General features: G+C 41.4%; 1 protein-coding gene across 1 annotated transcript in view; it reads left to right on the top strand.

Annotated features, from left to right (window-relative positions):
* The window catches only part of LOC126236134 (targeting protein for Xklp2 homolog), a 132,342-nt gene that overhangs the window by 76,066 nt on the left and 31,899 nt on the right, over positions 1–24,377 (top strand). Inside the window, exons 7-8 of the mRNA XM_049945214.1 lie at positions 9,808–9,924; positions 18,324–18,476. Coding sequence (XP_049801171.1) covers positions 9,808–9,924; positions 18,324–18,476 — 270 coding nt within the window. The remainder of the gene's footprint in view (positions 1–9,807; positions 9,925–18,323; positions 18,477–24,377) is intronic.

Below are 24,377 nucleotides of genomic sequence, written 5' to 3'. Positions count from 1 at the left end.
ACAAGTATTGCAGGTAGCTGCCACAGCTTGAGCATATGACAAGTCATGCCCAGATAAATAGTCTGATGACTGGCATTTTTAATGTGCTGTGAAGGTCCCTTCAGCTCAACATGGCCATAAGAAAATACAGAACAAGAAAACAAACAAATACGTCACTCACCACACTGTATTGTTAGGAACTTCAACTCGTAGATGTGAACCTCACGTTGGAGCTGTGTAGATGGTCTGTTGTCCTAGATGTGTGGTGTGGCAGCAGTCATAGACATCCTTCCCACTGGCAACCACTTACAGACACCAGATATAAGAATCCGGTCCCAGATTCCAATAGTCGTCGAGGAGAGAGCCAGACAGGATGCAGTGGTGAGGACTTAGCTATGCTCAAGAGTGCCAAGAAAATATCAGTGACATTAACACATTTGTTAGGCAATATTATGAAAAGGAAAGTTGCTACTCATGGTATAGTGGAGATGCTGAATCGCAGATAGGTACACCAAAAAGACTGTCACAAATAAGCTTTCGGCCAGCAAGGCCTTCATCGAAAATACACGCACACAACTAACACACATGACAGTCTTTTTGTTGTGCCTACCTGCAACTCAGCATGTCCGCTATATGGTGAGTAGCAACTTTCGTTTTCATAATATAGTTACATCCCACCCAGGATTTTCCATTGTTTGACATTTATTAGGCAGTAATTCAGAATCGTCTTCCAAAGTGCTGCGCTGTAGTCAGGTTGGCAAAGCAGCAACCTCGGCAGCAGCTGAAGGCCAGCATGCACTACACATGCAGTTTCACCGGCACAGAGAAGTGTTTGGTGGCAACTATTAATGTCATGGAATGTTCGTCGACCCATGGACGCCAATGGCCTCCAGCTCTACATACCGATCTCTGAAATGCTCTCATTAACCTTGAAGATATGCACTTGTGCATTGTGCTCCCCTTATCCTCTAGAAGTACTCGCTGGTTCGCAGGGGTCGGCACGCGGCCCCCATTTAGAATCTGGCAGTGTTGGTGTCTGCCCCAGGAATGGAATGAGCAGCAGCAGCAGCAGCAGCAGCAGCATTGGCCCTTCCTCTCAGAGGCAGTTGACGGAGAGCGTCCAGGTCAAACCTGCAATAGACCTTTAAGGTGATGGCGGCCACCCTGGCCCATAAGTGTTGGCTCGAAAGTTAGCAGTTCAGCTGGCAGCAGCAGTGTCCTTCCAGCCAGACTCGTGGTTCCATAGATGATGGAAGACAGCTAGGTGTTCCAATGGTTGATGTTCATAGTGCCCCACTCTCTGGGTAACAACTGACACAAGGGGCAGAGACTATACATAGGCCAGTTGGCAATCAGGATTCGGCAATCATCTATTTGTTGAGGAGGGTGGGATATTTATGTTGGCATTTCCAGTGCAATCTGCGGTGGTGAGGATTGCTATGATATCGTGTCCTTGTTTTCCATCGCTGTCTGCTCTCGTGGTGACTTCAGACTTTTGCAGCTTCATGTTTCAGAGACTCTTTCCTGCTGGTTCAGTGCCTGAATATTTGTCGTTGCCTTGTACCTAGCTTTCATTACGACACTGCTTTGTCACTAGTGGTGTCATTATGCTTCGGTTACAGACTTGGGTGCTTGATCATTCCCCCATGCTGTGATAGCTTCCATATATGCTGGATGTTCCTCAACATTTCTCCCTAGCTGGCGGTCTACTGGACATTGATACAGGTGGTTCAGCTTCCGGGAGCTGCTAGGGTAGAACAAATTTTTAGTGTCCGCTGGGGATGCTATCCTGGAGCATAATGTTGTCACGTAGAGGAAGGTGTAAGTAGATGAATGACGAACACTAACTTCACTTAACAAAGGTTTATTCAGCACTTGCACATACAAGAGTGCGGAGCGAACTGCCTCCGGCCAGAACACATACGGTATATATACAGCTACAGAACATTCCAGTACAATGATTCTTGCCATTTGTGGATACTTCTAGAATGTATTTGAACCGAATATAGAAATTAAAATGTTTCAGTTCAGGTGAGTTTTGAACTCGCGACCCTCCATGCAACAATCCAGTATCATAATCACTATACTACGGCGACTGCGCTACTCGGCTTCTTCTGCGACATTTCTCCCTCCTTAAGAGAAAAGTCCTTCTAGTCCAGGAACAAGCCATCGATCCTGAATACTGCAACTCCCTATGACAGATGTTCGCCCTGGCGGTGATCTTCTTAGAACTTCCCTTGTTGCTATGCCCTTCGTCACCTTTCTGCTTGTCGCCTGTCTCTGGAACTTCAAATTTACTGTGGGTTGCAGGATCCTCATAGGGCTTCATTAGAAGTACGTGGACCGTATCTCGGATCTTTCTTTGTCTTGTGTCGGGCTCGAAATCTTCATTTTCATAGGTAACATCAGACAGCTGTCTTACAACCATATAAGGTCCAAAGTAGTGCCTGAGGAGCTTCTCAGAGAGACCAACCTTCCGAACAGGAGTTAAGATCTAGACAAGGTCACCAGGCTGGTAGAAAACGGGGGTGGCTCGCGTCATACCTTTGGCGATCGGTATCTTGAGCCTGCAGCGTGCAGAGTCGAGCTCTGGTTAACACCTCGCTGATGTAATCATCGTCCATGTCGTCAGGATGTAACGGAAATAGTGTCCATTGTTGTCGTCGCCTCACGCCCAGGCACCAGGAAAAATGGTGTAAATCCTGAGGTGTCTTGTTTGGCGGTGTTGTAGGCAAACGCCACGAAAGGTAGCACCTCATCCCAGTTGCTCTGCTCAACATTAACGAACATTGATAGCATGTCGACCAAGGTCTTAAGGCGTTCAGTAAGCACATTAGTTTGCGGATGGTAGGCAGTCGTCATGATGATTAATGTTGCACCGACGGTTTCTCTCTGTCACAAGATTTGAGTGAAAAACTTTCCCTCAATCCGTAGTTAATGACCTTGGGGCACCGTATTTAATACAATGTCTTCTATGATGAATTTTGCTACATCGAATGCTTCGGCTGTTTCCACGGCTTTTGTAATGGCATAGTGCGTCAGAGAATCAGTGCAAACAATAATCCATCTATTGCCACAAGCAGACATTGGAAATCGTCTGAGGTGGTCAATCCCAACACGCTGGAGAGGCGTTTCGGCTGGTGGAATTGGTATGAGTCGGCCAGGTGATTTCTGAGGAATTGCCTTTCTCCTCTGGCACTCTCAACAGTGAGACACTTAGTGACGAACACTCCTAAATAAACCTGGCCAGAAAAATCTCTTGCGGATCCTATCGTATGTCCTAATAAATCCTAAATGTCCGGCCCCAGGTGTGTCATGGAATTACTGTAGAACATCTAAGCGCATGTGTTTAGGAATCACTGGTAGCCACCTGTTTCCAAACAGATCGAAGTTTTTCTTGCAGAGTAATCCATTAACTACCTTAAATTATCCTTCCACATCCTCTGACCAATTTAAGGCAAGCATAATTTGAGATATCTACATGTCCATGGTTGAGAAAACTTAGCCCCCTTCAGACAATCTAGTATATTGTCAGTCCGTGGAAGAGGGTAAACGTCCTTTTTAGTTATCTTGCTAAGCTTCCTGTAGTCAACACAAAAGTGCCAACTTCCATCCTCCTTCCTCACGAGAACCACTGGTGACGACCATGGGCTCTGTGAAGGCTGAATGACGTCATTCTTCATAATTTTCTCTACTTTGTCGCGAATTATTTGACGTTCCATTGCTGACACACAGTATGCTCTCTGTCTTATTGGTTGATGGTCTCCAGTGATAATCCGGCACTTCACCGTCGATTGTCTAATTTGCTCTTCATCTGTGGATTGAAGCATTCAGAGAACTCTAGAAGAATAGCAAGTAGCCTCTTCTCTTGTTCCTTAGTGAGATCTGGTGATAGTTGAGCTAGAAGATCTTATCTCGCAGTGGTAGCGTTGATTTCGCCGACAGACTCAGTATGGGAGGTTTCTATGATGCTCAGGTGTTCGGCAATTAACGGCTCAGCGTTTGCTACACACATGTGACTTGGAAGGATCTGTGGTTCTCGGCGACAGTTAACTATCCACAATTCACCGAATCTGTTCTTAAACGAGATGACAGAGGCTGGAATGACCAAGTTATTCTTCAGTTGTATGCTTCTCTTACATTCCACTACAAGATCCATCGGCTGATGCACGACATGACATCTGACGGTTACCTTTCTAGCACTGACAGCAGGAATGATCACTTCATTCAGTACACATAGTCTTCACAAACTCGGATGCGCATCTTCCTATCCGCAGTATCTCATCTCGTCTAGCGAAATCTTCAAGTGACCACAATCTATAACTGCTTGAGAAGCTTTCAAAAAGTCCCATCCGAGAATGTCATGACTACACTCTTGTAAGACGATGAATTCCAAGGGCAGTGTGTGGCCACTTATACCCACACGAATGACACATCTTCGAGTAGGTTTTACATATTTCCCATTAGCCACATTCAGCAGGGATGTTTTGTGGTCGACAAATGTGGTTTTCTGCAACTGGCGACGGCACTTCTCCGAAATGACTGAATAAGATGCTCCAGAGTCCACCAGATCTTGGGCTGGTTGGCCATCCATGAGGATATCGACATAGTTTCCTATAATTTTTATAGTGATCGACGGCGGAGGATTTTTCTCTTCGGCGACCTCACCTCCAAGGAAGGTCGCACCCTTTAGTTTTCCAGGTTGCTGCGGCTAGGTGATCGGCTGGAGCATCTAAACGGCGATGGAGGCCTTGATCAGCGTGTTGGGGGGGCGTCCTCTCCAGCGGCTAGCTTGCGGCAATGATGACAGACGTCGTCCTGCACCCACGTCTTCTGCATCTTCGTCGTCCCGGAGTTGGTGTCTGCTGAGATCGGTCTGCTGTCTTCTGGCGCGGGCTTCATCAGATATCCGCCGCCTTTGTCGACAATAGCGCACGACATGTCTGTCGTCCGCAATGGAAACATACTGGTTGGTTATCTTGAGTCCTCCAGACATCAGTCTTCCTTGGTGCCCAAACAGGTTCCTCATACGGCATTGTAGGAATGAAAGACGAGAGATTGGGTTCAATGTCTGTTCCACTTCTTCCCTTATGACCTCTTGAAGCTTCTCAAGTTTTTGCTCGCCGTGCAATCCAAGTGCCTTCTGAACTTCCTCTCTCACTATCTGACAGGGATCACTTGTGAAATCAGTTTCTTCCTCCATTACGGACATAGATACGATGATTAGAAGCAGTTAAAACTTCTTGCGTGTAATTCTTTTTTGATGCATTGACTCCCATTTGCTAAATTTGGCTTTACGCTCATATACCTGCAGCCACTTGTTTGGCTCTTGGCCATAGTCACCAGAGAACCTGGAAGGATATCTCATGTGGGGGCACACAGTTGCTGTCATTGTGACATCCACTTCTTCTTCTGTCTCTGATAGATTGCGGTCTGTTGAATATGGCTCGAACTCGGGTTTCTTGCCACCTAAACGGCGGCTCTGTCGTGGCCTGATGGGAGCCACTGTGTCGTCAATAATGTGCTGTAGCACAAGTTCCAATACTCAACACCTCCACCAAAATAATGTCACGTAGAGGAAGGTGTAAGTAGATGAATTACGAACACTAACTTCACTTAACGAAGATTTATTCAGCACTTGCACATACAAGAGTGCGAAGCGAACTGTCTCTGGCCAGAACACCTACGGTATATATACAGCTACAGAACATTCCAGTACAATGATTCTTGCCATTTGTGGATTCTTCTAGAATGTACTTGAACTGAATATAGAAACTAAAATGTTTTAGTTCAGGCTTCCTCTGCAACAACATTATTAAGTCCAAATGTATTTATAAGGAACGATAAGTTCACATTATCAATAATGACAATGTTAATTGTTCTCCTTTAAAATTGTCTGTATGTAAAGTGGTGCAAATACTGCTCTTTTGTCACTAAATACTCAGTTTTGGCTAATCGCAAATAATAATAAAAGTATGTGCTTACCTGTTCCGAAGTAGATCTTCGATTAATACTAATAAAAAAAAACTTTACTATCTGTTAACTGCATAGGTAATTGTGCTGTTTGGAGCTGTGGCTGTAAATACTTTTGGGTGAAGAGGACTCAGGAAATAGGAACCAAAGAGAATACCTTATTTGGAAGCAAAAACAGCAACCTTTGCAATGTCATTTGTTTCAGGGGCTAAAACATTGTTTCAGAAGATGTTCTTCGCTAGAGACTCTGTCTCTTGAAGCTATCACACTTTCACATAAAAGTTTTCTTTTAGTGTTGGAGATGCCAAAAGGCACCTCATTCCAAAGCATTAAGCAAAAGCTACAGAAATACTCTTCAAGCTGCCAGTTTGTCCTCACGGGTAGAGGGGTCAAAGTTGAACAGTATGTCTAAAAGTTGATGTCTTTCAGGCAAGATAAGGTTAAGACCAAATCAAATAGCCCCACAGCTATCAGACAGTAAGGACCTTGAAATATTCCTGATAGGAAAAAGCCCCTGCAACATAGATGCTTCTGTTGCAACAATTCTATGGCAACTGAAAGGAAATTTGAAGCTTCACACTGCACCATTAAGATGTGTCTCATTATACAGTGGAACATAAATATGTTCGACACATCTGGAGGAAGTCGGACAAGAAGAGAATTTTAAATAACATGACACATTTATGCTAAGGGGTAACAATTTATACAGGAAGGATTAGAGAACTGAAGTAGTAGTAGCAGAACTATTCATAAATGGCGCATACCCCTCCTTACCCTCCCTTCTCAACAACAGCGTAAAGACAGTTATTACAGTGCATGCATAGCATAATCACTGTTTGTTCCCATACATATCGATCGAGACATGGCGCCCGCTCACCCCTTCATCCCCAAGAGATCCCTCCAACCTTGTAAAGAATCAATCTCTCTCTCTCTCTCTCTCTCTCTCTCTCTCTCTGCTTAAAAAATCAACTAAAATTGATTTTCACAGCAATATTTGTTATTAAATTTGGAAATGTATCTGATGCATGAATTTAAAGGCCTGTTAGAAAAGGAAGTGTGTTTAATTTTACGCTTATTGGTGGTAAAGATTAACGCAGCTAATTCAACATTTTACTTGGCAGATATATGAATATAAAATATCATGAGAAGAACATATCCAGGAATAAAATAGTTAGGTCCAGAACATTTATCCTGCAGAGTGTAATCTTTTGAATGAACTACAGTGCTTAAAACCAAATCGGCATCTACATACATAATTTGCAAATGCACTGTGATGTGTATGGCAGAGGATACTTGGATTGAGACAACATTTTAAGATTTTGTGCTATTCCAGTCACTATAGGGCCTGAGAAGAATGACTGTTCAAATATGTGTGTATGTGCACATGTGTGTTATGATTAGTTTAATCATGTCTTCACAATGTCTACGAGAGTGATACATATGGTGTTTAATATCTGGGGATTCTTCACATAATACTTATTCTTGAAAATTTGTTTGCAGGCTTTTGCTGGTTAATCGGAGTCTTATCTAAAGGGCCTGGCAAATCATCCCCCCCCCCCCCCCCCCCAAACATTTCTGTGATACTCTCCTGTGAGTCAAATATATGACAGTCATGCTACCATTCCTTTTTATGAAATGTTCCCCATTAATACCATTTGGTAAGGCCCCCCACAATTGAACTGCATTCTAAGATGGGGTGCAAGAGTGTTGCGTAAAGAACCTTATTTGTAGTTCAACTGCATTTTTCCACTATGCTGCCAATGAGTGGAAGCCTGCCATCTGCATTACCTATGACTGAACCTGTGTGATCATTCCGTACTATAATACTGCAAATTCTTACACATATTTATATGAGCCGATTTCCAGTTGTTACTGATTTTGTGAAGTGTGTACTTTTACATTTGTGAAGATTTAAATCTAGCTGCCAGTCTTTGCACTGCTTTCAAATCTTATTGTGATCTACATAGATTTTTCCACCCCGTCCCCCCTCCCTCATGTTGTACTTCATTATAGATAATAATACCATGTGCAAAATGTCTGAGGTTACCATGGTGACAGGATTGTCAGTCAAGTTGAGGCCATTATTTATTTATTTATTTATTCATTCATCCATGCAGTCATCAAATAAATAGCTTTTGTAAGTGTTTACTGTACTAGTAAAACAATGATTTTAGTCAGAAAATGATATATAAAACAGTTAATGTATATTAAATTTTGATTATATATTTATCACATTACAATTACTATGCTATTACTGGAAACAGATTCTTAACTTGAGCAATGTCATATGACACATCAGAATTTTGTCTTAAAATTCTTTGAGGGAATATAAACATTTTTCTATCAGAAAATGTTTTAATTTTGTGTTCCATCCCCTTTCATGTTCTTAGTGAGTTTGGAAGTCTGTTGAACTAAATCAAACCATTTATAAGTGGACTTTGTTCTGTCATTTTCAGTTTGTTCCTTTGTTGAAAGTAGTTAAATATTGTCCTGGTGCTGTGATCGTTGTAGGTATGCTAAGTAGTACATCTATTTGCTTCATTTTTTGGGAAACCAAAATGTAACTGATACAAAAAGGTCTAAAGAATATATTGAATTAAAATGAAAGTATTTGTGCCCCTTGACTGGAAGCCAATGTTCTGTTTGTGTGTCTACTGAACAGCTCCATAATTCAGTCTGATAGTTAAGAGAGGTATAAATTGTTGTATTTCTTGACATTGGCCTAGACTTGTTGGGAGCTTGCTAAGGTGATTCAGCCTACTGCAGATTTTTCCACATCTGAAATTAATGTGGTGTACCCACCTAAAATGTTCATACATATGTTCATCCATTTTGTTGCAGAGATACAGTAACATTATGTTGTTGTGGTGAAAACTAACTGCTTCACCATTTGGCTGCTGCAGATACACTTGCTACATGCTGAGGAGCTGTGCGCTGTGTTATGGCGTATCTAACTGCATTTATTAGCTAGTGTTTGGACTTACACCGGGGCCGTGCCAGTATGAATACTAAATATTTTTGGAGTGTTCTCAGTGATGTCTTGTTCCTGAACGATTTGTCCAACCAAAACTAACATGATTGTAGGTGACAAAATTAGTTTCCAGTTTTGAAGCTTCTGGATGAATTTACAGTTGCAATAGATTTGCAGAGATGTGAAGACTGCTTTTCCTTCAGTAGATTCTGATAAGATTTTCGTAATGCACTCAGAAAGTTACAGTCACTTTGATTCTTTGGCTTCGGAAAAAATATAATTTGTATCTCATACAACTGAAGTTCTACATCTGCTGATGTGGACAGCTTAGGACTGCTACTTTCAGAATTTGTGGAGAAGTTATCATTTGCATCAATCCTTACTGTTGTTCTTCATGTGTATCTCCAGGATCTCTTCCTCAGTTCAGCCATGATGCCTTGTCATTTTCTTTATAGAACAGATGATGCGTGGAGCGCAGAAAGACTGAAAAGGAAACAGCATTACCACTAGCTTTAGAGCTCTTTTCCATTTTACACACACACTTTATCTAAAAAAGGAGAACAAGTATCTCTAAAATGAATGTGAATGCTGTTTCCTGTTATGTCTCTGTGCTCCAGACTTCAGTCCTATAGAAGAGTGGTTACCTTTTCCTTATTTTAAATATTGCTCCATCACAGGAAACAAAATACTTAGGTGTACTACAGATAGTGTTGGGCGGATCATATCATTTCTATGGTAATAAATTAGAATGGATTGTGGATATATGAGATAGAAGTGAAATATTGTATGAATCTCAGTAAAATAACAGATATGTAGGAAAGTTATAAAGTTATTGTAAATATTTTGCACATTCCTATTTACTATTTTTATTGTTTTTCCATCAGATAGGGGCTGCAAAACCGATCAACGAATCTCAAACTGTGCGTACTAACAGGAACATATTTCCAGATGAAAAGCGGGATGCAAGAACTGAACATAATACTGATCATCCTGTGTGGGAGGTAAAATTAATATTACTTACTTTGATTAATTTCTGATAAAATATGTAGACATTAAGAGCATCATGTGGTCATGACCAGTGTCCCATAATGCACTGATCATTGTCCTGGTTGTTGACAATAAGGTGTGCTGTGTTTCAGTTCAGCATTGGTTTATTCAACTCGGGAGGGTTTAGTATTTGTATTCAGAGAATATAAAAAGTGTTTAATGAAACAATGGAAAATCCAGGATGGAATGTAACAATATTATGAAAAGGAAAGTTGCTACTTACCGTATAGCGGAGATGGTGAGTGTGGCTTCAGTTGCCCAAGACTCTAGTCGTGTGTGTGTGTGTGTGTGTGTGTGTGTGTGTGTGTGTGTGTGTGTGTGTGTGTGTTCTATTTTCAATGAAGTCCTGCTGGCTCTTTCCTGAAGAAGGCTCTGGCTGGAAGCTAAATGTGTAAAAGTCTTTTTGTTGTGGCTGCCTGTAACTTGATGCGTCATTTTTACGGTGAGTAGCAACCTATTCTCTTCATAATATTGTTAACCGTAGTTTTTCCCTTTGCAAGCATGGTTTGTAACTTTTAATTTCATAAGGTGAAAAGGAGAGATTTTTTACTATTAATTTCATTACAGTCATATGGCATCATTACTGTTGCATTCAGAATGTCTGATATTTCTGTTTGTAATATGATACATACTGATGAGAAATCCAAGTTACTGTGTTATCTATTTCTCATTCAGCAACTCGCTTTTCATAGACATATGAAAGTGATGCTTAACAACTAAGCACAACCATAAGAACATAGGACAGTGGACAACAAGAATTCCACACTTTATAAGATAACAGACTGATGTGGCTGAATGCTGAAGCTCTGAAAGAGGGTCGCAGCTGCGTGTGTGCACCTTGTTTTAACAGCAAAGGAGGCACAGCCACTCTGGGCTCCTCTCAGGGCTGCACAATATGACGGCTAAGAAGAATAGATTGGCAAAACTGTTCTTTCTGAGACCATATCAGAATAGCTCACTTGATGGAATGAACTAGCTCTTTCTCATGACTCACCACTTGCCATTCTCTCACAAAAATAAAGGAAGGCAGCTTGCCTATTTAATTCAGGTCATAGTACCTTCATTTTTATTTTATTTGGTCCTATTTTGAAAGAACATAGGAAGAGGAGTAAGAAGGGGGAGACTGACAATGCTTAGTATGTTGTGTGTGAAGGCATACTGATCAGTTTTCAAAGAGGAACCCATGTCCAGAAACATGCAGCTCGAGTACTGGGGAGAGTCAGTCTGAGAAAGGCATGCATTCCACATTACATCAATAAACTCTACATGAGTAGCACATCGTGCTGTCTACATTACAAACAGCCTTCAAAATGCGTACCTTCTGTGTCGATGCAAAGCTTACATTGACGGTGCTGAGCCGTAAGCCCTCAGCACACAGACCATGCTGTTGAATGTCAATGTTGAGTGCCCAGTTAAACGCCATGATGAACACTCAGAAACAACGTGACTTGTGCATATATGTGTGCCTCAGTGTGGTACACTCGATCACAGCACACTGTAGTGGTAGTTGTCAGCTGTACGTAGCTCACACATCACACTATGATATGTATGGGTGTAAAGTTGCTACATTAGCTCTGTTAAAACACACATTTGCCCCCTTTCCACATGCTAGTTATGTCGTTCTGTCTGTAGTACACATAAATAAAAACTTCAATATGCATGTGCATGTTGTAAAGCAGAAAGAAAAGTACCAGTCTAGTCAGTACAGACATCGGCTTGTAGAAGTCCCATTACAGATTGTGCAATACAAATTCTTACTTGATCGCTGTTCCTATTTAGCAGCAAAACCTTTACAACATGTCAAACAAGAAACTTAAAACAAGAAAGTATCAAAATATTTTACTGCAAGTTGTGCAAGTTCTCTTGTAGATTAAGGCACTCCTCGGAGTGCACCTACATTTACAGAACATCGAATGCTATAGAATACATATTTATTAAAGTAATAAGAAAGTATCAGAACCTATTAGACAATGTGGAGGCTAGTAATAAAAATTATGGATGTAGTCAAGGTGAACCGGCAACACTTCACTCGTTCATTTCCCATTCTGCAACACTGTGCATTGTGCTGTATCGATCATGACTGTTGAGGTACCATACTTTTGTTCTTACTGTGTACTGAAAGCTTTAATCATAGATATGTTGTTAACTGATGTTTAATTATAACCAGTTATATTAAGGACATTGCATTACTTACGATCCTTAGTGTGCCATTGCCGTGAAATGGTATACTTTCATAATATACAAGTTACAGTAATTTTTTAACCACCAGTATTTTTCTTGTCATTTTATTACAGCAAATTGTACGGTTAACAAAAAGTTTTTGAGAGATCCTGAGTTTTCTGATGCTTAGAAACAGCATATATACATATGGGCTTCAACTGAAAGCCAGTATGGCGGTTCACAGCTCTGTACTGAAGAGAGGTGGCATGCATGTGACATAGGTGGCGTTCTTCCATCCCAATGGTCAACATTCACAATCATGTTCAGAATATCTGTCATGTTATTGCTCTGCACGTTCGGGAAGAATCCCCAATGTGCTTTCCACACTATGACATCAGAAACTTAGCACGCTCAATGCTCGAACGTATGGATCGTGTGCTGACAGCTTTATGCACATGAGCCAATATGTTCGATTGTCTTCGAAGTATTTCAGTGCCCCCCGCTGACAGGTGTGCCATACACCATCCTCTTCGTACTACCCCACAGGAATTAGTTGAGAGATGTCAGATCTGGTGACCGTGCTGGCTATGGAACTGATCCAGCCATACCAGTCCATTGATTGTGATATGAAACTTTGAGGTGATCTCGCGCATTGACATTGAATTGTGCTGGAGCTCCGTCATGATACAGCCACATGTCCATTCGAACACTTAATGGCACAACATTCAATAGGGTAGGCAAAACAACTCTTAATGTGAGGTAGTTTGGTCCTGTTAGTCTGTGTGGCAGGAGGTGTGGCTCAATGGTATTGTCACCGATTAGCCCGGCCAGATGTAAATACTGACCCCGTGTTGGTTTTGAATCACCTGTGCATACAGATTTTAGTCCACTCAAACATGCATGTTTTGCCAGTTTAATATGCTGTCTCTAGTAAATGTGCAATCATCTGTGAGCAGCTCAAAGCTCAGAAATTGGCACTAGAATATGTGTTGTTGTTAATTCCACTGTGCAAACAGTACCCTTAGTGGGTAGTCCTCCTCTTGTAATCCCTGGACTTTCTGCAGATGGTATGGGTGGAGCCGGTGCTCATGGATGACATTCCTCATGGCAATTTTACCCGTATGCAGCACCTGTGCCACCTGCTGAGTACTGGCAGCTGAGCCCTCTTCGAACATTCAGTATGTCCTTCTCCAACTGTAGTGTTAGAGCCGAATGTGGACGACCCGCATCACGTTTTGGTGCCTATAAGAGAGCAAACAGTAAACTAAGGATAGTATTCACAAGTATTAAGCACAAAGTGCTACTGCTTTGCTGTTCAGTGAAAACACTTCAGGCACAAAATACCTATGTGCAACTTTACGGCTTCTCTGAGGCATGTGTCTATGGCTGCAGGGCTTAATTGGCTATCTTGTTAATATTATTAATTTAAACTGTTCTGTAGGGTTAACAAAAGAAGACGTTCAGAAACATTATGTAGATACTAATTATGTTTGCAGTTCGATCTAAGCATCACCCTTACAAGCACAGTAATTTCATAGCAAGAGGGCCAGACAAACAGAATGGTTAATCGTTAATTTTATGCTGCTAAAATTCACAAAACTGTGAGGTAAAGCTTACATGAATATCAAATTTGCAATTTAAATGCATGAACAAGCTGATGGCATAGTAACCAGTCGATGGAGACCATAAAACATCGAATATGAGAAATAATTTGTGTAGTGGTAACTTTTGTAAGCTTTTCTTGAATAACGTGAAAAATGTGCCCTCTGTTTAAAACATATCCCTGTGCAAAATGAAACTGCATTAAACTTTTTACAAAAAAATCCTATTCATTTTTTCTTTAGGTCTAATAGTTTGCATGAAGAGAATGAGAGAATATTGGAAATCCTGCACTAGGCACAAGCTCTGTAGCTTAGATGGTTTTTGTTGGTCAACTTGAGGTAGTTTTACGACTTGATTGACCACAAGTGACCTAATTAAAATTGTTTATCTCAACTTCCTCTACATCATTGTTGGTAAGTTATGGTTTACACCATCTATAAGGTGGTAAAGTGTCTTTTGTGTTAATGCAGTGCTCTGAGGATCTGATCTTTCTTGATGTCCTATTTTTCTCATCTCTTAGAAAGCTGCACCAATTAGAAAGATAAGTAAATCTATATGTGCGCTTGATTTACGTCACATTTATTTGTAGCTTGGGAAATGTTTCCTTCAGCATGTGACTTGGGATGCTGCTGTTGCAGCCTATTGACGAATCTTTGCTCTGCTTGCTAGTGTCGTCAGATGTTATCGACCAAACAAGCTACCGCTCCTTTTATCCAAGAAGGATCTGGCTCTTTGAATCAGATCAGGAATGAATTGCCCATCTCTAGACGAGACGGCACGGTCACTCTAGGCTGGCTGGATTCAGGTGTACAGCAAGAACGAGGGGGTAGCAAGGGTTCAGTCGCCTTTGATCTGGTCTCCATAGCTGACAACAAAAATTTGGAGTCCACATTTGATGGAAATAGAGCATGTGAAAGTGCAGACTATCAGAAGGCCAGCAGGTAGTGAGCTTGCATTTCTGTTGCTAACAAACTAAGGCCAGCAGCTATTAGGAGTGCACAATGGTGTGAATCCACCTTGTGGCAGAAGAGTGACAATGTAATGATCACTGAAGTTACCGAAAATCATTAAAATCTGATCTAGGACAGCGAAGAAATACACAAATATACCATTGTAAGGAGAGAATTAACAAGTATTTTTTAAAGTTATTTCAGGATCAGAGTTTCATTAGGATTCATGAACTGTTAAAATTAATAACTCTGTAACACATTCAGCAATTTTTACAAACCATGTCTCAATGGCTACAATTGAAGGAATCCTGTCAAAGCATGATATCAGAATCTTTGTAACTTCAATAGAAATTGAATTGTAAGCGCGTATGTGCATTCCGTGATATAAAAACCTGAATTTGAGGGAAATAATTTGTTGATAAATAAAAATAATAGAAGTATGCTAAATTAGTTTTTGAAAGCTATCTTAGCCTGTGATTATTTAATAGTTTTTATTAATTTAGCAACAAATTTGTATATCCTAGATATACACTGATAAAAATGGTAATACTTCCTTTCTTCCCCCCGCCCCCCCTGAAAGCAGGATGGTTTGATTTTAGATTAAAAAATACCACATTATTCCACTTTGGGCTACAAAACCCTATTTTTCAACATATCTGTTCAATGCAATGGCCTTACACCATACATGGAGAGCCTGTATGCTTGCATGGTACCACTCTACTGGTTGCCGTCGGAACCAACGTCTTGTTGCATCCCTTGGAGTGTATCCTTTATTGAACCAGACAGATGGAAGTCGGAAGGTGAGAGATCCAGGCTGTATGGTGGATAAGGAAGAAGAGTCCAGTGAAGTTTTGTGAGCCCCTCTCAGGTGCATAGACTTGTGTGAGGCCTTGTGTTGTCATTTGCATTTTTGTGGCAATGAGCATACTCAAGTTGTTTCTTCAGTTTCCTGAGGGCAGCACAGAACACTTCAGAGTTGGTCATTTCACCATGAGGACATCAGAGTAAGCCCTTCAGTGTTCTAGAAGACCATCACCATGATTTTACTGGCTGAGGGTGTGATTTTGATCTTTCATAAGAGAGGTGGTGGGGGTTGCTGTCTTGTTTCTGGTTCAAAAGGATGAAACTACGTTTCATCACCTGTGACATTGTTCGGCAAAACAACTGTCACGATCAGCCTCATAACGTGCAAGAAGTTCTGCTCAGATGATCTTTCATTGCTCTGTACGATCTTCTGTTAGATGGCAAGGAACCTGGTGGGCTCAAACCTTTGAGTACCACAACTGGTGGATGGATTTATTGGCAGTGCAGTGATGTGTTTGATCGTGTTCTTTTGATGACATCAAATGAGTTGGAGTTAACACTGCTTGTTACTAGCCAGCATTTGGGAGGTTTGACAGGCGTGTAAGACCTCGTTGCAGTGATGACAGAAGACTCACTCAACAGCTCACAATGCTTTTTTTCCAGTACCAGGTCCCTGTAGACATTCTGCAAACACCTATGAATACCTGTGATGCTCGAGTTTTCTGCCAAAAGAAACTCAATGGCAGCTATCTGCTTGGAACACACCTCTGTTACAGATGCCATTTTGAAGGCTACATATAGTGCTGCCATCTATCGGAACATCATGAAACTATAGAGGTTGAAGCGGAAATATTCCACAATGTCCCGTAGCAAATTCTGCATTTTTTTCCAACCAAAAATAAGTGTTACTTCCCTGTGATATGAACTTAGTTATAATTGTTTATACGCACAGTGCACAACACTTCCTTAAAAAAAGTAAAAAAACTCAACAATAGCAACAGTTGTACAGTATATTAATCAAACAGATTGTCAGTAGCGGCACATTCTCCATTGTTTTTTAAAAAATTTTAAAATAGCTTTTTAACGAGAACAGTAACTTTAAACTACTACTATTTTTTTGTCACTAGTGACAAACAGAATTATGAAAATGATATGCTATGTGATCAAAAGTATCTGGACACTTGGCTGAAAATGACTTAAAAGTTTGTGGCGACCTCCATTGGTAATGCTGGAATTCAGTATGGTGTTAGCCCATCCTTAGCCTTGATGGCAGCTTCCGCTCAGGGAGGCATACGTTCAATCAGGGTGCTGGAAGGTTTCTTGGGGTATGGCAGTCCATTCTTCACGGAGTGCTGAACTGAGGAAAGGTATCAATGTTGGTCGGTGAGGCCTGGCATGAAGTCAGCGTTCCAAAACATCCAAAAGGGGTTTTACAGGATTCAGATCAGGACTCTGTGAAGGCCAGGCCATTGCTGGGATGCTATTGTCATGTAACCATCTGTTACAGGCTGTGCATTGTGAACAGGTGCTTGATCGTGTTGAAAGATGCAGTCGCCATCCCTGAATTGCTCTTCAATAGTGGGAAGCAAGAAGGTGCTTAAAACATCAATGTAGGCCTGTGCTGTGATAGTGCCATGCAAAACAACAAAGGGTGCAAAGACCCCTCCGTGAAATACGTGACCACACCATAACACTACACATTTGAATTTTACTGTTGGCGCTACACACGCTGGCAGATGACGTTCACCGGGCATTCGCCATACCAACACCCTGCCATCGGATTGCCACATTGTGTACCGTGTTTCGTCACTCCACACAACCTTTTTCCACTGTTCAGTTGTCCAATGTGTACGCTCCTTACACCAAGCAAGGCATCGTTTGGCGTTTACTGGTGTGATTTGTGGCTTACGAGCTGCCGCTTGACCATGAAATCCAAGTTTTCTCACTTCCTGCCTAACTGTCATAGTACTTGCAGTGGATCCTGATGCAATTTGGAATTCCTGTGTTGGTCTGGATAGATGTCTGCCTATTACACATTAAGACCCTCTTCAACTGTCGACGGTCTTTGTCAGTCAACAGATGAGATCAGCCTGTACACTTGTACTGTATGTGTCCCTTCACATTTCCACTTCACTATCACATTGGAAACAGTGTACCTAGGGATGTTTATGAGTGCGGAAATCTCGCATACAGATGTATGACACAAGTGACACCCAATCACCAGACCACGTTTGAAGTCCGTGAGTTCCGCGGAGCACCCCATTCTACTCTCTCACGATGTCTAATGACTACTGAGGTCGCTGATATGGAGTACCTGGCAGTAGGTGGCAGCACAATGCACCTAATATGAAAAATGTAAGTATTTGGGGGTGTCCGGATACTTTTGATCACATAGTGTAATGCAATCATTAATTTTGAGTAAGTAAAAAAAGACACAGTGTACCAACAGAAAAAAGAGTTGTTGGGAAATATTTTATTTACACCCTGCATATACACTATGTGTATAGGTAGTTTAATAAAATGCGAGGAAGAAAAGATTAGTTACTTCAGAGGAGTAGAATAATAACAGGAGAACTAACCCCAGTTTGCTATTTTTCAAGTACTATCTGTATTTTGCCGTGCTGCTATCAAAAATCTATATATGTTGTTATATTTTTACAATTACTTTGAAACATCCTTTTCAAATGAAATTTTCCTGTATCTATAAAATGTGTACAACAGGTGTTGGGTGATGATCTTTGACTGAAACTGTTCACACGTTAAGAAATAACCCAAACAGCAGTTGATGGTGTTTTATGTCATTTCTACATTCACATAACTTGTCTCTTTCTTACTAGAACAAAGTCGCAGAAACAGTAGCTAACAAGGATATGGAGCAGAAGGGTGTAAAGAAAGCAACACCTATAAAGCGTGTAACAGTACCTGCACCATTCACATTTGAGGAGAGGGACAGAATAAGACAGCAGCAGAAAGAAGAAAAAATAAGACAGGTAAGTAGAAAATATTCATAAAATAAATCGTAAGAAAGGTAGAGTGAATGTTAATCCATGCAAAAATATTGTTTCGTAGGAACTGTTCATGGTCGTGTCAGGAATTTCACTGTTCACTAACTCCTCCATTCATTGTTAGCATAATTTGTCTTCGGTAGAGTCAATACCGGATAAAAACCTGGTACATTAATGCAGGAAAAAAGATTTATTTCACATAGTATGTTAAAGAGAAAATTATCAGTTTAAGGTAAAACCTTGATCATGTGAAATTCCATACCTTGAATTAGTGGTAAGATACCTGCTGTATTGGTGTATATTGTTACCTCACTTCATCCTTTAGTGCTCAAAAGCATATGAGATAAAATTACATTACAGTGTGTAGCATTGTGTGAAAACTCTGTGTGTTCATGATGGCTCCTGTTGCATCAAAATTACCACCTAAATTAAGAACTTGGGTTATGATAGATCACACTTTTTACTGCTGATAGAGAGATTGTTCTCTGTCGAGCTTGCAATAAACAGATGCTATATGATGACCCGGCTTCAGCAACATATACATATTGTAATGTTGTGCACACAAGGAACAAAGCAATGCCGTTTTCTTTAAGTTTCTAAGAAGCAAATGTTATTGATGCATATGCAGAAGACTCCAAACTCCACAAATGTTTTGCATGGTAAGTGTTCCACTATTCAACCTTCTACAGTACAAACTTAAGTGCCTGTTTATGGCACATTGCTGCAGCAGTATTGTGGGCTACAGATTTTTGGAGCCTTGAGCTTCTCACAATGTAAAAAATAGGAATTATTTCAGCTTCATTTAATAATTGCTTCAAAAATTTTGGTGTTTTCACGGTATTTGGTGGACAGTGCTTCATGGCCACAGTCTGACGGGGAATTTCATTCTCTAACAGCCAGGCATTCAGAAAAATTTGAAGTTTGTCAGCTGAGTTAGCCCATCTCAGAATCAGATAGTTTAGTGAAAGTCAGATCAGATGTGCACTGTGCTATCAACCAACTGTGGACCAGGTGAGTGACGACACTATCAAGGTGGCACCAAAGTCTTCGGTCTTTTTGCCTCATGCAGGAAACATTACCAACAGTCTTGGTCACATTTTGCAGAAATTTGATGTAAAATGTGTTTTATGGCCACTGTAGATTTGGACCATTTTGGGATCTGTAAACAATGATCCTGGTTTGGTAAGATGAGTGCGTATCATATTCTTTGAGGCTGTGGTGTTTCATACATTGATTAGCCCATTAGGATGATGGAGGACTGGTGCACTGAGCATAAGCTTCACACTCGCTTACAACAGCTGAGCAAATCTGCTATTGCAGAACATTGTTTTGGTACTGGTCATTCCATGGAATATAACAACATGGAGATTATGGCATCCACTTCCCACTATTGGGATAGTGTTATTAGAAAGCAGTTGAAAATAATTTAGCAAACGACCTTATAAATACAGATGGAGGGTTTTGCATAAATACTTTGTGGGATCCTGCTGTTTTCCTTGGCAGAAAACAGACAGAGTTAATGCTACCTCAACCTTCATTTACTAGATACGTCTTGCATTGGTTGTGTGGTGGTGCCAGTGTTTACACACACACACACACACACACACACACACACACACACACACACACACAGAGAGAGAGAGAGAGAGAGAGAGAGAGAGAGAGAGAATGGTCTGCATATGCGGCCTATTTGCTGGAGGTGGCAACTGCCCTGTGCATATCCTGTCCACATTTAATCCATTACACCTGTCTTCCCCTGGTAATGTTGCAGTGCAAGGTTTAGTGTGCAGCATCTACCCAGAAAAGCCCAACACCGTGTGTTGCTTTGTATAGAATTGCTGCTGAACCTAGCATGCCACCAGAGCCTTTCCCAACAATATGGGGTACATGAATAGAAGCTGGTAGTTTTCATATTGAACATTCTAAAGCCATGAAATCTGTTACTAAAACTTTTCCAACAGAGTCTTAAGTTTCAGTACAAGAGGCACAAAACGCTTCCACTGAACATACATTGAAGCGCCAAAGAAACTGGTACAGGCATGCGTATTCAAATACAGAGGTATGGAGACTTGGCAGAATGCAGTGCTGCAGTTGGCAGTGCCTATATAAGACAACAAGTGTCTGGCGCAGTTGTTAAATCTGTTACTGCTGCTACATTGGCAAGTTATCAAGATTTAAGTGAGTTTGAATGTGGTGTTGTAGTCAGCGCACAAGCGATGGGACACAGCATCTCCGAGGTAGCGATGAAGTGGGGATTTTCCTGTACGACCATTTCATAAATGTACTGTGAATTTCAGGAATCCGGTAAAACATCAAATCTCCAACGTCGCTGTGGCCAGAAAAAGATCCTGCAAGAACGGGACCAATGACAACTGGAGTGAATCGTTCCGCGTGACAGAAGTGCAACCCTTCTGCAGATTGTTGCAGATTTCAATGCGGGGTCATCAACAAATGTCAGTCTGCGAATCATTCAACAAAACATCATGAATATGGGCTTTCGGAGCCGAAGACCCACTCCTGTACGCTTAATGACTGTACGACACACAGATTTATGCCTTGCTTAGGCCCATCAACTCTAACATTGATGACTGGAAACATGTTGCCTGGTCGGACAGGCCTTTTTTCAAATTGCATCAAGCAGTAAATGTGTATGGGTATGGAGACAACCTCATGAGTCCATGGAGCCTGCATATCAGCAGGGGACTGTTCGAGCTGATGGAGGCTCTGTAATAGTGTGGGGCATGTGCAGTTGGAATTATATGGGACCCCTGATATGTCTAGATACGGCTCTGACAGGTGACACATACATAAGCATCCTGTCTGATCACCTGCTGCATGTCCATTTTACATTCCAACAAACTTAGCAATTCCAGCAGGACAATGCAACACGACACCCCACACATCCAGAAGTGCTACAGAGTGGCTCCAGGAACACTCTTCTGAGTTTAAACACTTTTGCTGTCTGCAGACATGAACAGTATTGGACATACCTGCTATGGCTTGCAATGCGCTATTCAGAAGAGATCTCCATCCCCCTCGTACTCTTACGGATTTATGGACAGCCCTGTGGGATTCAAGCTGTCAGTTCCCTCCTGCAGTACTTCAGACATTAGTAGAGTCCATACCATGTCGTGTTTTGGCACTTCAGCATGTCACCGGGACCCTACACGATATTAGGCAGGTGTATTAATTTCTTTGGCTCTTCAGTGTAAAATTGAAAATGCTGTTATGTGTATGTATAGCAACTTCAGCTTTCTTGGCAGCAGCATTAAAGAATTATAATTGTTCAGAAGTCATTAGCAGTTGATGCGAATGTCAAATACAAGCTGACTGGCATTAGTGGAAATATTGAGCACAATGTAATGAGTAAGTTTTACACTGTTTTGTCAAGAAATCATGCTTGACTTTTGCTACCATCTGTAATGTCCTCATTGGGGAAAAAGAAGGTGCTCTGGCAGAGTTCTTTTCAGGGAGATGTTCTTAAAATTTGCTATGTCCACGTCATCCATGGTATTATTTTCCTCCTACAAAAACATCTTTTTCTGATTAGCTTCATTCTATAGTGTGTTTGGAGAAGTACCTGGTTGCTCACTGTGCTTCAGAATGGAAGATAAGATAGAGTACTTCAGTATTTTCAGTGAAGACAAAAATTTTAGTAAATATATGTGATGGAAAATAATTTTCTTTTATTAGTGCTGCATAGACTTCCACAATTAAAAAAATAAGTAATATAAAATATACTGAAGTCGCCTGGGGTGACGAGCCACTTTTGTGCAGAGTTGGGTTGCGGGTGTGGGTCATGGCGAGGGGTGCAGGCTGTTGGTAGCTCAGTGAAACAACATTGAAAGGTCAAAATTTTTTTGGGATTATGTGCTACTACACTTGTAGCATGGCGGCCATGCCCCCTTTGGCACTTGGCATGGATGGCTCATGGTGCACTGTGGTGGCCCAATAGCCAGCCATCACATCTCCAGTCAGGAATGATGACATCCACGGAGCCTGCTCCTCAGAGCATGCACCATGTAGATCCATCTTAGCTGTTCGCTGAAGGCACCAGTGGCGTGGAGGTTTGCCAGAGTACTTGCGGGCAATGATAGCCTCCAAAGTCTGGCCAGTGCTGAAGTGAGGCTGATGGCAACTTACCAGTAGGAAGATGCCAAGTCCTGGAAGGAGGACTTTGTGCTAGAAGGTGGTGGTGGTGGTGGTGGAGACCCATTCTCGTGGCTGCTGTTGCATCCCGCTCTGATGCTTGGCATAGTCCTCTTGTCATCATAGGCACTGCTGGCTAGTTACTACTTCTGCTGAAATTTGACTGTTACTTATACAGGTTAGAAACACATTTGCTGTGCTGACACTGCTTGCAGCCTTGTATGGAATAACAAATCCGTGATCCAACAGTGCAGGAACCATTTGACATCTTCTGCATGTGCTCGGTCTTTCCACTGCATTGATAGTATTGCCATGTTCGACTTGGCCAACTTCACAAAGAATAAACAGCTGTGTTACTACAAGTGTCAAGCTCACTTCTTGATGCACACCGGCTGCTTACAGCTTGTGAATTTCTGTGGGTGAGCTGTCATTTACAACAATTTTCAATACCTATGGCACTATACTGTGGAATCAAAAAGCTTGCTCCCTGTGGTAATGACCACAACATGATTACTCTTTGCCAATTATAGTAACACAAACGACAAGGATGCTTACACGTAATACTATCATACTACTTCTTACTGTAACTTAATTATAGTGCCTGAGTGGCTGCTAATAATTATTGCTTTCCACTCTTAATACAATGAATATCTCTTCACAGCACTCAGCCTCAGCTCCTGAATCACTATATTTGGTTAATACGTAATTACAGGGTTCCCACGCGCCTTAAAAAGGCCATAATTTTCAAAATCCTTTGTAGGGGACCCTAAAAAGGCCATATTTTAAAGTTTAAGGTTCGAACAATTGTATTAAAGCCTTTTGCGGAAATAATCGCTCGTGTGTGAGACAACAGCCACAAAGGAAAGCAAAGGGTTACTGCCCACATATAATTTGGCTACAGAAAGAAGGCAGTGTGGGGGGAGAATGGGATATATGAACAGTTGCAGTGAAAGGGCCAGTGTTAGCAACCCTCGGATGAGTGCACTTCATACCATACAGCATCTATGATATATTGTACTCAAGATTGTAACAAGGGTTTATGCACACGTTATATAGACGGTGAGCGCCAGATGTGATGTCAGACTTTTTTGTAACAAAACGTGTGAAATTAAATTCAGGCTTTCGTCACCCAACGATCCCAAACATCCACTACTGTTAGATCACTGACCCTGGCAAATGGCTACAATGGGGAACATAGGACAGACTACACAAAAGTCAACGAAACACGCCTACATTACACGAAGAACAAGCCACCTTCTTTACGTGCAAAACTGTAGAGGGCTTGCTTAATTGAACAGCGAATTTCTGGTATGCATGATGTTGCATTCCTTCTGCCCATTCACAGTGGTTCTTTGTGTCGCTACTGCTGCTAGATTTGGGTAAGGAAGGATGGCACGTGTCTTCATCCATAATTAACAGATTTTCTGTGTGATGAGGAGAATAAATGTTCTACTGAATCATGCATTGCCTTTCCATTCAGTCCTTCTAGTCAATACCCTGTGGGCTAACACTTTTTTAGTTCTTTAACGCAGATTTTGTTGAGTGCTACTGCCTTTTAGTAAAAATTCCAAAGTTCCATAAAAGGCAATGTTTTTCTAATGATCTTTGGAATCAATAGTGATGAGCGTTTGGTGCCTATGTGAGACTCAGCCCTGGCGTCACTTGCATAAGAGATTGAAGATGCTAGAGGATAAGTGCTTATTCTTTATTGGCAGTAGTTGCCACGTAGTATGCAGA

This window comes from Schistocerca nitens, chromosome 2, assembly GCF_023898315.1.
Source record: "Schistocerca nitens isolate TAMUIC-IGC-003100 chromosome 2, iqSchNite1.1, whole genome shotgun sequence".
NCBI lineage: Eukaryota > Metazoa > Arthropoda > Insecta > Orthoptera > Acrididae > Schistocerca > Schistocerca nitens.
The sequence above is the reverse complement of the archived record's forward strand: the minus strand, read 5'-3'. Positions and strand labels throughout refer to the sequence as shown.